Here is a 13768-nt window from a genome sequence, read left to right as displayed (position 1 = left end):
CCTTTTCTCCAGAGATGCTGCCTGACCTGCTGAGTTACTCCAGCTTTTTGTGTCTGTCAGACTTAACTAATGTTTGTTTAAGTGCTCTGTATTTTAATTTTGCACCTTCCCCTTTCTTTACCTCACACCTTTTTGGCCTTTTATCATTGGCCTTTGTCCAAGCATCTATCAATCTAAAAAGTCCTTCGCCTGTATCCACCCATCTCTTCCAACCTTCCCTCCCCCCCCCCCCCCCCCCAATCGATCCAAAGAAAAGTGTCCCATCCCAAAACATCACCTGTCTATTTTCTCCACCGATGCTCCAGCTTTGTGTGCCTTTTCATTTTGTTATAGATGTTTTACTAGATTAATGCCAATGTTTGTTGGTGCTGGCTCAAAGGGCCGAATGGCCTCCTCCTGCACCTATTTTCTATGTTTTTCTTTTATGATTAAGCTGATGTGACAAAACATTTCATTTGATTTTAGAAGAATGAAATAGCGCCTGCGAATCTTGCATGAAATGAGAGCTTGTGTAAGATTTGCGTAAGTATGAGCATCAACAGATATTTAACACTTTTATTTGTGATTGAGCTCAGGTTAATTGTGCTGTGGGGTTGTCACTGACACCCCAATTTACTTAATCTATCTTTCAGTGTACTTGCGTAAAATATTGCTTCTGTTTTGATGGCGAACAGTGACCAACTAAGCGTTAAGGCAACAGAACACACAATTGTTTAAGGCAACAGTATATAAATGGGGTGTTACTTTGAAATACTGAATAAACAAACACAGAATAAAACATAATTTAAACATCTCTTGCTTGTGTTGTGACGTGAAAAAGTATTTCAATTATATTTTGAAAGTGGTTGAGGATGTGCACATCACTTGATGTTGCCTAGAATTGGCTGCAATGTAGAGTGGAGCGCAGTAACACTGGATACAGCAATGGCTGGTGAGCTGTCAGTGAGCCTGAATACTAGTGCCCTGGAGAATGCCAGTCCTCTCCAAGTTGCTTGTAAATGATGTTTTCACTCCTGCCTCTGTGTCCGAGTGGGCTGAAGAATGCAAAGTTTCTGCACTTCATAATAGAAACAGGCTCAACGCACCATTGGAGGAGTTCTGAATGCCTTCCAATCTCACGGTAAACCTTAATCTATGCCAATCGTTGAAATACCAAACACTTAATGTGAATTCCTCCTACCTCATGTTTTAAGAATTGACGTTTTTGTTAACCTTGCCCACCTTTTATGTTTAATATTTACATTGGATTGACAATTCCTGGTTCAAATCTTTCAGCCGGATGTAGATTTTAGTTGCACCGTCTGCACGCCTCCCGAATCACATTTGCCTCATTTGTACCATCCTCCACAATGGATACATTTTGCCTGTGTTTTAAGAGAAAACTGATGCAGAGCGACAGTGTAGAAAATCTGTGTCCAAAATACAGAGTCAGTTTTGATTTTAAATGTTACAAATCCACACGTCAGTATTTTCTTTACCGGGCCGCAGTATATGGGTGTACATTCCTGTGATTCCCCGAAGGGCAGGAATGTCACGAACCCTTCATGCTTCTGATGTGTCGTGAACTTGCAGTATTTCCTCTACATAGGTGGCTGGGAAAATGCCTTTTCTTCCTCTCAGGCTGCCAACCCACCAGCCAGTCACTTCTTTCTTGTAAATGCTAAGCACATCACCTGCGGAGGGGGAAAATATCAAAAGTCACATCTTGGACCCAAAACAAAACTACCGTTCTCTGGTGTCTGTGTCTGCTCAATGGCGGCCCACAGTTGCTGCCTCACAGCACCAGAGACCTGGGTTTGATCCCGACTACGGGTGCTGTCTGTGCAGTGTTTGCACGTACACAAAATTGCTGGAGGAACTCAGCGGGTGCAGCAGCATCTATGGAGCGAGGGAAATAGGCGACGTTTCGGGCCGAAACCCTTCTTCAGTGTTTGCACGTTCTCTGTGATGCATGGGTTTCCTCTCACATCCGAAAGATATGTCGGTTTAGCTTAATTTAGATTAGAGATACAGCGCGGAAACAGGCCCTTTCCGCGCCGACCAGCGATTGACACTAACATTAACACTATCCTACACCCACTAGGGACAATTTCTTTACATTTACCAAGCCAATTAACCTACAAACCAGTACGTCTTTGCAGTGTGGGACGAAACCCAACATCTCGGAGAAAACCTACGCAGATCACGGGGAGAACGTGCAGACAGCATCCGTAGTCACGATCAAACCCAGGTCTCCGGCGCTGCATTCCCTGTAAGGCAGCAACTCTACCGCTGCGCCACAGTGACTGTTGTAGGTTAATTGGTGAATAAAGGAAAAAGGAAGAGGAGGAGCCCGAGGGCTAAGAGAGCTGAGAAGGGGAGGAGGAGAGGAGGCAGCAAGGGCTACCAGACATTGGAGAAGTCAATGTTTATGCCGCTAGGGTGCAAACTGCCCAAGCCGAATATGAGGTGCTGCTCCTCCAATTACCGGTGGTGCTCACTGTGGCCTGATCTGTGCTGACAGCAAAGCAAAGCTTCCCACTGTACCTTAGTACAGGTGACAGGAATAAACCCAACTTACAATGCTGGCACCAGGAACTGCAGAAATCTTGATCAAAACACTAAGTGCTGGAGTAACTCAGGGGGTTAAGCAACATCTGTGGAGGGAATGGACAGCCGATGTTTCAGGTCTAGACCCTTCTTCAGAGTCTGAAGAAGGGTCGTGGCCCAAAACCTTATCTGTCCTTTCTCTCCAAATATGCTGCCTGAGCCACTGTATTTAACCTATGTATAATGCCACTATTCAATACCATTCTCTCTCAATGCTACCAGATCACTTGGTTTCAAGGAAGTCTCCAGTAATTAAACCTAGAGATTATTGGTAAAACCTCTTAGGCATGAAAGTCCTTACCTTGTTGCATGCTAAGTTCATCATCTCTCGCAGCCTCATAGTCATACAGGACCTTACACGTTCCAATCTCCGGAATAAGGTCTTTTACTGTAGAGTAAAACGACAATCTTAGTGCATGCTCGGTCTTATTCTCACTGACAAAACTTCTAGTTGAAACTAACTTATTGTGACTAGACTGGAGTAGAATGGTTGGAGTGTTTCTAATGCTGCAAAAGTCATAGAGAGTGATACAGTGTGGCCCTTGGGTCCAACTTGCCCACACCGGCCAACATGTCCCAGCTACACTAGTCCCACCTGAATGAATGAATACTTTATCGTCTCAAGCCACAGTGAAATTCTTTGCTTGCATACCCAAGGTATGCAAATAGTCGCCACATAAAGGGTACCGACAAAGTTACAAAGTATCCAGCACCAGATCCACCTCTGTTCTCCCACGTTTGGTCCATATCTCTTCAGACCTGTCCTATCCATGTACCTGCTATCATCTCAAACATTCCCTGCATATTCATGTGCCCATCCAAAAGCCACTTAAACCCCACTGTCATATCTGCCTCCACCACCACCCCTGACAGCACACTCCAGGCACCCACCACCCTCTCTGTGTAAACAAAAACTTGCCCTGAACATAGAAACATAGAAAATAGGTGCAGGAGGAGGCCATTCGGCCCTTCAAGCCAGCACCACCATTCATTGTGATCATGGCTGATCGTCCCCTATCAATAACCCGTGCCTGCCTTCTCCCCATATCCCTTGACTCCACTAGCCCCTAGCAGGGAATTCCACAAATTCACAACTCTGGATGAAAAAGTTTTTTCGCACCTCAGTCTTAAATGACCTCCCCTTTATTCTAAGACTGTGGCCCCCCGGTTCTGGACTCGCCCCACATTGGGACCATTTTTCCTGCATCTAGCTTGTCCAGTCCTTTTATAATTTTATATGTTTATAAGATTCCCCCCCCCCCCCCTCATCCTTTTCCCATTCAACTTTGTCTCTCCCACTTTAAACGTGTGCTGTCCAGTAAATTTTCCAAAATGCTACGATCAATGCTTCAGGAGCTGCTAAAATTAGTCCAAATCCCATTGCTTTATTTGTTATGGTTTTTAATATCTAATCACATTAAACCTTAAAAATGTAGTCAGAACGATATATGAAGTCTTAAAATTCTACCTCCATTAAATCGGTGTGCTCACTCTTTATTTGCAAGTAAAGTGCTCGCAGTGAAACATCTTGGTTTCATCATGCAACTTTATTTTCTGTGGAGTCCCAATTTACCCTTTACCACTTTTACCCTCCATCTCCTCAGCAATTTGAAGCTTTCGATCAAGAGGGCAATAGCAGAGGAGAAACTGTGGTGATAGCTGAACCCACAAATTACTTTGGAATCCGAGTCCTAGAGTGATACAGTGTGGAAAAAGTCCCTTCAGCCCAACTTGCCCACACTGGCATACAATGTCCCAGCTACACTAGTCTCACCTGCCTGCGTTTGATCCACATCCCTCCAAACTTGCCCTATCCATGTACCTGTCTAACTGTTCCTTAAACGATGGAATAATCCCAGCCTCAACTACCTCCTCTGGCAACTTGTTCCATACACCCACCACCCTTTGTGTGAAAAAGTTACTTCTATTATACTTCTTTAATAGATTCCTATTAAATCTTTCCCCCTTCACCTTAAACCTGTGTCCTCCATTCACCTACTCTGGGTGATAGGCTGTGCATCTACCCGATCTATTCTCATGATTTTATACACCTCCATAAGATCACCCCTCATCCTCCTGCGTAGAATCCCAGCGTACTCAAGCTCTCCCTGAAGCTCAGACCCTCCAATCCTGGCAACATCCTCGTAAATCTTCACAGCACCCTTTTCCAGCTTTGACAATAGACAATAGGTGCAGGAGTAGGCCATTTGGCCCTTCGAGCCAGCACTGCCATGCAATGTGATCATGGCTGTTCATCCCCAATCAGTACCCCGTTCCTGCCTTCTCCCCATATCCCTTGACTCCGCTATCTTTAAGAGCACGAGATGACAACATCTTTCCTATGACATGGTGCCCAGAACTGAACACAATACTCTAAATGTGGTCTTACCAACGTGTTGGGTGAGTCCAGAACCAGGGGCCACAGTCTTATAATAAAGGGGAGGCCATTTAAGACTGAGGTGAGAAAAAAACGTTTTCATCCAGAGAGTTGTGAAATTGTGGAATTCCCTGCCACAGAGGGCAGTGGAGGCCAAGTCGCTGGATGGATTTAAGAGAGAGTTAGATAGAGCTCTAGGGGCTAGTGGAATCAAGGGATATGGGGAGAAGGCAGGCACGGGTTATTGATTGGGGACAATCAGCCATGATCACAATGAATGACGGTGCTGGCTTGAAGGGCTGAATGGCTTCCTCCTGCACCTATTTTCTATGTTTCTATGTCTGCAACTGCAACACGACCTCCCAACTTCTATACTCAATGCGCAGAAATTTAGAGGCCTCAATACTTATATTTCACAGTATTGTTCACATGGTAGCCAGAGGCCTCTGCAAGTATGAACATATTTACTGATCTATACATTTGACCTTTATAATTTGAAGTTGTTGGTCTGTGTCACAACCCATAAGACTCACGACCTACTGTTTTTACACAAAATAGAACTTTATGCTGTCACGACATTCTCCAGCTGGTAGAGCTGCCTGCATCACTGCACCAGCCATCCTGGTTCAACCTAGACTACGTGTGCTACCCATGAGGAGTTTGCACGTTCTCCCGCGTTTCCTTCGAGTACTAAACGCACTTCACTGCTTCACTGAGAAAAAGTGACCTGTTTTGTATATGTAGCAGTTATCCTGAACCATCATGCTCCCTTTTCTCACTGTTAGCCTCTTAGGGGCAGCTGGTAGAGCTGCTGCCTCACGGCACCAGCGATCCAGGTGCTGTCTATGTGGAGTTTGCACGGTTCTCACAGTGACCACGTACGTGGGTTTCCCCCGGGTACTCCAGTTTCCTCCCACGTCCCAAAGACATGCGGGTTAATTGGCCTCTGTAAATTGTGGGATAACATAGAACTAGTGTGAACAGGTGATCAATGACTGGCGTGGACTCGTCGTTTACCTAAACTAAAATATCTCTCCGAATGGCTTTGTTTTAAAAGGATTTGACATCAATTTACACGTCTCTCACAATTTGTGACTCCCTTCTTCCTCATCATAGATTATGAACCCCAGTGTTTGGACCCAAAGCAGATGCCAAAACCAACAGAGATTTTAATTAATGTGCAACTTCTTGGAAAAATAATGTGTAGTTTATATTTTGTTCAGATTCGCTGCCAATGCATAAGAGCTCCAAATGCAACACAAAGCAACCATTTGCATTTTTACGGGCATGTTGCCAGGATTCGAGGGCCTGAGCTACAGGGAGAGGTTGGACAGGCTAGGTCTTTACTCCACGGAGTGCAGGAGGATGAGTGAGTCGGTGGAATTCTTTGCCAAGTCAGTGGATATATTCAAGGCAGAGATAGATCGATTCTTAATTAGAACCAGGGGTTATGGGGAGAAGGTAGGAGAATGGGGTTAGGATGGAGAGATAGATCAGCCTTGATTGAATGGAGGAGTAGACTTGATGGGCCGAATGGCCTAATTCCACTCCAATCACATGATCTTTTGATGAGTAGTGATCTTACAGAGGTGTACAAAATCATGAAAGGACTAGATAGAGTAAATGTACAGTCTTTTGTCCAGAACAGGAGTATCAAGAACCAGGGACATAGGTTTAAGGTAAGGGGGGGGGGGAAGATTTAATGGGGTGGGTATATAGAACAAACTGGCGGAAGAAGTCATCAGGCAGGTACTATCGCAACGTTTAAGAGACACTTGGACAGTTACATGGATCAGACAGGTTTAGAGTGTTGTGGGCCAAATGTGGGCAGGTGGGACCAAGGAAGTAGTGTAGATGTGGGATTTTGGTTGGCATGGACAAGTTGGGCCGAAGGGCCCGTTTCCCTGCTTAATGACACTAGGCATTTTTTTTAAATTTGAAATACTTGGAATTCCCTTATTATGTATGTATTCACTGTAAATGGCTCGATGGTAATCGTGTATTGTCTTTCCAATTACCGGACAGCATGCAACAAAAAAGCTGTTCACTGTACCTCGGTACACATAACAAACTAAGTACAAACACTATCTATGCGCAAAGGCAAATGCAAACTGAAAACAAAAATTAATTTTAATAGGTTTAATCTACTTGGGGTGATTTTTCCACCCCCCCCCCCATAAGGAAGTGTCATTTTTCAAAACCAAACTAGTACATCTCCTGGGAGTACAAAGCCCATTTTCTCCCGGAAGTGCCTGTTTTTCCTCACTTACCATAGTCAGCTGTCCCCGCGTTGGTTTTAGGTGGGTCCACTGGCATCGGTAAATGATTGCAATGGTTCGCATAGATCGGCTCCTCCATGTGCACGGCACAGGGTTCATGATATTGACCCGGCTCCACAAATACAGAGCTTCTCGTGCTGTTCTGCTGCCTGCTTTTCATTTTCACAGGACGAGATATCTGCACCAGGCTGTGATGATAATCCTGCCAAATATAAATGAAATGTAATAACGAGGTGAAGCTCGGACCGCACGTTTGGCGCAGCGGTAGAGTTGCTGCCTTAGAGCGCCGGAGACCCGGGCTCAATCCTGACTACGGGTGCTGTCTGTACTGTAGGTAAATTGGCTATAAGTGTAAATTGTCCCTAGTTTGTGTAGGATAGTGTTAATGTGCGGGGATCGCTGGTGGGTACGGACTCAGTGGGCTGAAGGGCCTGTTTCCGCGCTGTTTCTCTAAACTACCAATTTTCTAATGCAATATACCAATATTTATAACAATTTACTCTCCAGCTGATGATCGGTCCAGACCCGCGAGGTTACTCCAGCATTTTGTGTCGATCTTCTTTGTAACATGATTATCAGTTTGCTTTGAGATCAGCGATCTTTGTGAAGTAGGCACATGATGATAAAGCACCATTGAATGCCCCTTAAAAATAGCAGCAGGGAGCATTGTAAATGTAAACCCTAGTGTCTGTTCCAGCACTCAATAAGATCATGGTTCTCTCAATGCTACTTTCCTGTACTGACCAGATATCCCTTGCTGCCTTTAACATTTAAAAATCTCCATCATGAATAGACTTGGACGGGGTGGTGGGTACACGGAATGAGCTGCCAGAGGGGGTAAGCACAAAAAGCTGGAGGAACTCAGCGGGTCATGCAGCATCCATGGAGGAAAGGAATCGGTGACGTTTCGGGTCGAGACCCTTCTTCAGCCTGTGGCACGGTGGCGCAGCAGTAGAGTTGCTGCCTTACTGCAAACGCAGCGCTGGAGACCCGGGTTCAATCCTGACTACGGGTGCTGTCTGTGCGGAGTTTGTACGTTCTCCCTGTGACCCGCGTGGGTTTTCTGTGAGATCTTCGGTTTCCTCCCGCACTCCAAAGACGTACAGGTTTGTAGGTTAATTGGCTTGGTAAATGTAAAAATAATTGTCCCGAGTGGGTGTACGATGGTGTTAATGTGCGGGGATCTCTGGTCGGCGCGGACCCGGTGGGCCAAAAGGGCCTGTTCCCGCGCTGAATCTCTAAACTAAACTAAGTAGTTGAGGCAGGCACCATAACAACATTTAAGACACCTAGACAGGTACATGGATAGGACAGGTTTAGAGGGATATGGGCCAATGCAGGCAGGTGGGACTAGTGTAGATGCGGCATCTTGGTCAACATGGGCAAGTTGGGCCGAAGGGCCTGTTTCGTGCTGTATAACTATGACTCCAAAGTCAAAAGAAAGTCAATTTTATTCGTCACATACACCCGAAGGTGCAGTGAAATGAATTTGCCAGCAGCGATACACTTAAAAAGAACACACAATACACAATAAGATTTAACACAAACATCCACCACAACATTCTTCACTGTGGTGGCAGGCACAGAGTTCAGCCAGTCCTCCTCCTTGTGGTACCAATCTTTGGTACAGAATCAGAAGGATTTAGCACCCTGGTTCTAGATCCTGCAGACAGGCAACACATTCGTCCTGACAACTAATCAAGAATGTATTTCTCATTGAGATCACTTTTATTTATTCTAAGGCATGGTCATCTTAATCTCCCCTAATAGGACAACCTGCAACTATGGCAACCAAACGGTAAACTTTCATGGCATTCTACCGAAAGAATATTCTCGGAGTTGTACTTTGACGTGCTTAAAACACCACCACTGAATATTGTTGTAGGCCATTTCCATTACTGATAGCTTGCACAACCAGAAGGATTCTTACACGTCGCGATGATGTACTGAATGTTTTTGATATGCCACAATTGGGAAGGTCCAGCCACTTCACGAAAACACTGACCCTCACAGGTACCGCAATGACAGTTAAAAGACACTTGGACAGGTACATGGATATGAAGGTTTAGAGGGATGTGGGCCAAATGCACAGATGGGACATCTTGGTCAGCACAGGCAGTTTGGGCTGAAGGGCCTGTTTTCATGCTGTGTGACTCAATGCAAAGCTGCAAGCCGTTGTATACACTTAAAGTTTCTAAATTAAAGTTGGTGGTTAGATGAATGTTGCGTATATTATTCTGATACGTGTGCTGCCATGCTACCTTTTAGTTTAGTTTAGAGATACAGCGCGGAAACAGGCCCTTCAGCCCACCGGGTCCGCGCTGACCAACGATCCCCGCACATTAACACTATACCTCATCAGAAGGTTTCTAAATTAATCAGCAAGTCTTATCAAAATGGTCATACAATAAATGTCTACGCATCATTTCACACAAAAGGTGGTGGGTGTATGGAACGAGCTGCCAGAGGAGGTAGTTGAGGCTGGAACGATGCCAACAATAAAGAAACAGTTAGACAGGTATACGGATAGGGCAGGTTTGGATGGATGTGGACCAAATGCTGGCAAGTGGGACTAGTGTAGCTGGGACATGTTGGCTGGTGTGGTCAAGTTGGGCCGAAGGGCCTGTTTCCACACTGTATCACTCATTCTAGAATGGAAACAGGCCCTTCATCCAAACAAGGCTCTATCAATGCCTAAAAAAAAAGTCATTGATGACCGGATGACCAGACACAGTAAACTTTTCTTCGTTTCAGCATGAGTAAATTGCTTCCTCTCCTCATCCCTTCTGCAGAAACCACTCTGTGAATCCCTGGCCTGCTCATCCCTTCCCATCCCCAGGTGCTCCAGTTTCCTCCCACACTCCAAAGGCGTGCGGGTTAATTGGATTCTGTGTGTAGGGTAGAACTAGTGCGCGGGGGATCGCTGGTCAGCGCGGACCTGGAGGGGCCGAAGGGCCTGTTTCTGCGCTGTATCTCTAAACGAAACCAACCTCACCTTATCTTTCCAGTTGGTGATGCAGTCACTGAGAGGGTGGGATGGTTTGGGATTGCCTTCCAGTTCTGCCATGGACGATGCAAGTTTGTAGAAATTCAATTCCAAAAGGGTTAGTTTCAGTGCTGCCTGAAAGCAAATGTATATAATCATTAAAATGGAAAAAACCCATAAAACTGATATAATAGAAAGACCCAGTGTGCTGGAGGAACTCGGCGGATCAGGCAGCATCTCTGGAGATCATGGTGAGGTGACGTTTTGGGTTAGGACCCTCCTTCAGACTCCAGATTCTTAAGAGGGGCACATATCCAGACATGCAGCTTGACCCGTTGTGTTACTCCAGCACTTTGGTCCTGAACTCCCATATACCACATTAGAGATCCTCGAACCATCTTTAATCAGAATTAGAATCAGAATCAGAATTGTTTATTGTCATTTGAACATATGTTCAAACAAAATTGCGTTTCTGCAGTCATCATCAAACAAAAAATAAACCAAAACACACAATTACTCACAAAACATCCATCACAGTGAATCCCCAAACACCTCCTCACTGTGATGGAAGGCAAAGACTTATCTCTTCCCTGTTCTCTGTGCCCATTCCACTCCCGCAGTCAAGCAGCCAAAACTGCTGCAGCGAGCAGATCGAGGCTCCTGATGTCAGAGCCCCCCCCCCCCCAGTGGGCGATGGTAAGTCCCGCTGCCGTTTAAGCCGTGCCGGGCGATGTAAGGCCCCTCTCCGGGTCGATTTAAACCCCTCGATTCGGGCCGGCGAAGTTTGCTGTTGCGGGAGATCCGAAAAGCGGTCTCCCACCAGGACCCGCGAGCTCCCGATGTTACCGCCCACCGGGTCTGCAGCCGAAGCCTTCAAGCTCCGAAGTCTGGTCGCAGCCGCTCGCCACCATAGCGCTCCGCACTCTGAAGTCAGCCAGCTCCGCGATGGTGAATCCGCAGGTTCCGCAACTGGAGCCCCAGGTCGATTCTGGTTGGAGGCCGCCGGCTCCACGATGTTAGGCCCCAACGACAACAGAGACTCGACAAGGAAAAAGTCGGGTCCCCTTACAGGGAAGAGATTAAAACGTTTCTCCCCCCCCCGCCCCCGCAGCTAAAAATAATATAAAAACTAAAACCAAGTCATCCACTTAACAGGATAAAAAGAAAAAAGACAGACGGACTGCAGAGGCTGCTGCCGACAGACTTTAACTTGCACTAAACATTATTCTCGGCCTCCTGTATCTGTACTTTATGGACGGCTACATTGTAGTCACGTATAATATTTTCGCTGACTAGATAGCACGTAACAAAAACGTCACTATACCTCAGTACACGTGACAATAAACTAAACTAACATGACCTTTAAGTTCTCTGTTGGCCAATTCTCCCATTACCCTTCTCCAACATGCAAGACTTGTTTTAAACCAAACTAAAACTTTTTGTATAGGATGGAACTGCAGATGCTGGTTTACACCAACGATAGACACAAAATGCTGGAGTAACTCAGTGGGACGGGCAACATCTCTGGATAGAAGGAACGGGCGACGTTTCTGAAGAAGGGTCTCGACCCGTAACGTCACCCATTCCTTCTCTCCAGAAATGCTGCCTGTCCCGCTGAGGTTACTCCAGCATTTAGTGTCTAAAACTTGTTGTAAGCCATCATCTGCAGTTCCACGTTTCCACATAAAGCTGATCCAATGCTGGCACAAAGGTGAACCTTCAGAGCACCATCAGATACGAATTGCTGACGTTCACTGGTGTTAATTTAATTCCATCCTCAGAGAAGCCAGTTCACCAAGTGGGTTTGTTCAGTGACATCGCCACAATGACAATGGCGGTGCGGGGAGATCTCGGCATAAACCGTGCAGATAAAGCACAAGTGAGACACTCGGGGACACTGGACTGCTGCAGAACCAGCTCACTGTGAACACGGAGCACTGTAGCACAGCAACAGGCCCTTCGGCCCACAATACAATACAATACAATACAATTTATTGTCATTTGAGCCTCAGTGAGGCTCAAACGAAATTCTGTTTCCACAGCCATACAAACAAAGACAATTTCCTAGACATACACACAATTTAATTCACACAAACATCCATCACAGTGGACCCACTGTGATGGAAGGCAAAGTCTTTTCTCTCCCCTGTTCTCCATGTCTCTCCCGATGTCCAAGCCCCAGGCGGGCGATGATAAGTCCCACGGCCATTTTAGGCCGTGCCGGGCGATTTACGGCCCCGCTCGCGGTCTAAATGTCACAATGTTGGAGCCCCCGGCAAGCGCTGTAATGTCCCACGGCCATGAAGCCGCGCCGGGCGATGTACGACCCTGCTCCGGGTCGTTCCAACCCCGCGACACGGGCTGGAGAAGTCGCGTTGCGGGAGCTCCGGGAAGCGGTCTCTCTCTCCCCCCCGGACCCGCGAGCTCCCGATGTCCCAGTCCACCGGACCTGCGGCTGCGTTGCTGGAGCCTCCGAGCCCCAGGAGTCGAGTCGCAGCAGCGAGTCACCACCGCTCCCCACGTTCCGAGGCCGGCCAGCCCCACGATGGTGAGTAGTCTGCAGCTCCGCAGCTCTGCAGTCTCCCGAGCCCCCGGGTCGTTCAGGTTGGAGGCCGCTCCACGGTGCTAGGCCCCAACGACAACGGAGACCCAACAGGGAAAAGGTCGGGTCTCCCGGACAGGGAAGAGATTTTAAACGGTTTCCCCCTCCCCCCCCCCCCCCCCCCACATATACACATTTAAAACTAGTTTTAAAAAAACACCAACACTACATTTAACTAGACACAAAATAAAAAAAGACAGGCAGGCTGTAGGGGCCGCTGCAACGGGTGAGTCGCGCCGCCAAAAATGACCATTCTAAACACGATGCCAAGAAAACTGTAGGAAGGAACTGCAGATGCTGGTTTAAACCAAAGATAGACAACGCCACCCATTCCTAGAGATGCTGTCTGTCCCGCTGAGTTACTCCAGCATTTTGTGTCTATTTTTGCCAAGAGTAACTAATCTCCTCTGTCTGCACATGGTCTATATCTCTCCATTCCCTGCATATCCATGTGGTTATCTAAAAGCCTCTTAAATGCCAATACCGTATCTGCCTCCACTACCACCTATAGCAGCGCGTTCCAGGCACCCACCACTCTGTGTAAAAAAACAAAACTTGCTCTGCACATCTTTCTTTCTCCCCTCTTCGTCTTGCACAGCCTAAAGTTGTAGGACAACTTGTTCTATTTCATTGTGCATACCAGGTTGATTACATTCGTCGAAACAAGGTGGACCAAATGAAGGTTGCAATCTCCCACCCCTCCCCTCTTAGCTTAAGGAAATGCCCTCCAGTATTTGACATTTCCACCCGAGGGAAAAATGTTCTGAATGTCTACCATTTCTATGCGTCTCACAATTGTTCTATCAGGTCTCCCCTCAACCTCCGACACGCTGAAGAAAACAACCCAACTTCTCCTGACTAATATATACACTGGATTAAGCATTTTCATTTAGAGTTGATTAAGAGTAGGAGCAGATAGTTTCACAAATCTTGAG

The 13768-nt window shown here is 46.5% G+C and overlaps 1 protein-coding gene across 2 annotated transcripts in view; it reads right to left on the bottom strand.

Annotated features, from left to right (window-relative positions):
• Positions 1–541: 541 nt before the first annotated feature.
• The window catches only part of nostrin (nitric oxide synthase trafficking), a 56182-nt gene continuing 42955 nt past the window's right edge, over positions 542–13768 (bottom strand). For both annotated transcript variants that reach the window (XM_033023655.1, XM_033023656.1), the window contains 4 exons: positions 10241–10366; positions 7237–7447; positions 2891–2977; positions 542–1673 (listed from right to left, as the gene is read on the bottom strand). In XM_033023655.1, the coding sequence (XP_032879546.1) occupies positions 1543–1673; positions 2891–2977; positions 7237–7447; positions 10241–10366 (555 nt within the window). In that variant the 3' untranslated portion in view covers positions 542–1542. The remainder of the gene's footprint in view (positions 1674–2890; positions 2978–7236; positions 7448–10240; positions 10367–13768) is intronic.

The sequence above is a fragment of the Amblyraja radiata genome, chromosome 7 (assembly GCF_010909765.2).
Source record: "Amblyraja radiata isolate CabotCenter1 chromosome 7, sAmbRad1.1.pri, whole genome shotgun sequence".
NCBI lineage: Eukaryota > Metazoa > Chordata > Chondrichthyes > Rajiformes > Rajidae > Amblyraja > Amblyraja radiata.
This window is presented reverse-complemented; position numbering and strand designations above follow the sequence as displayed.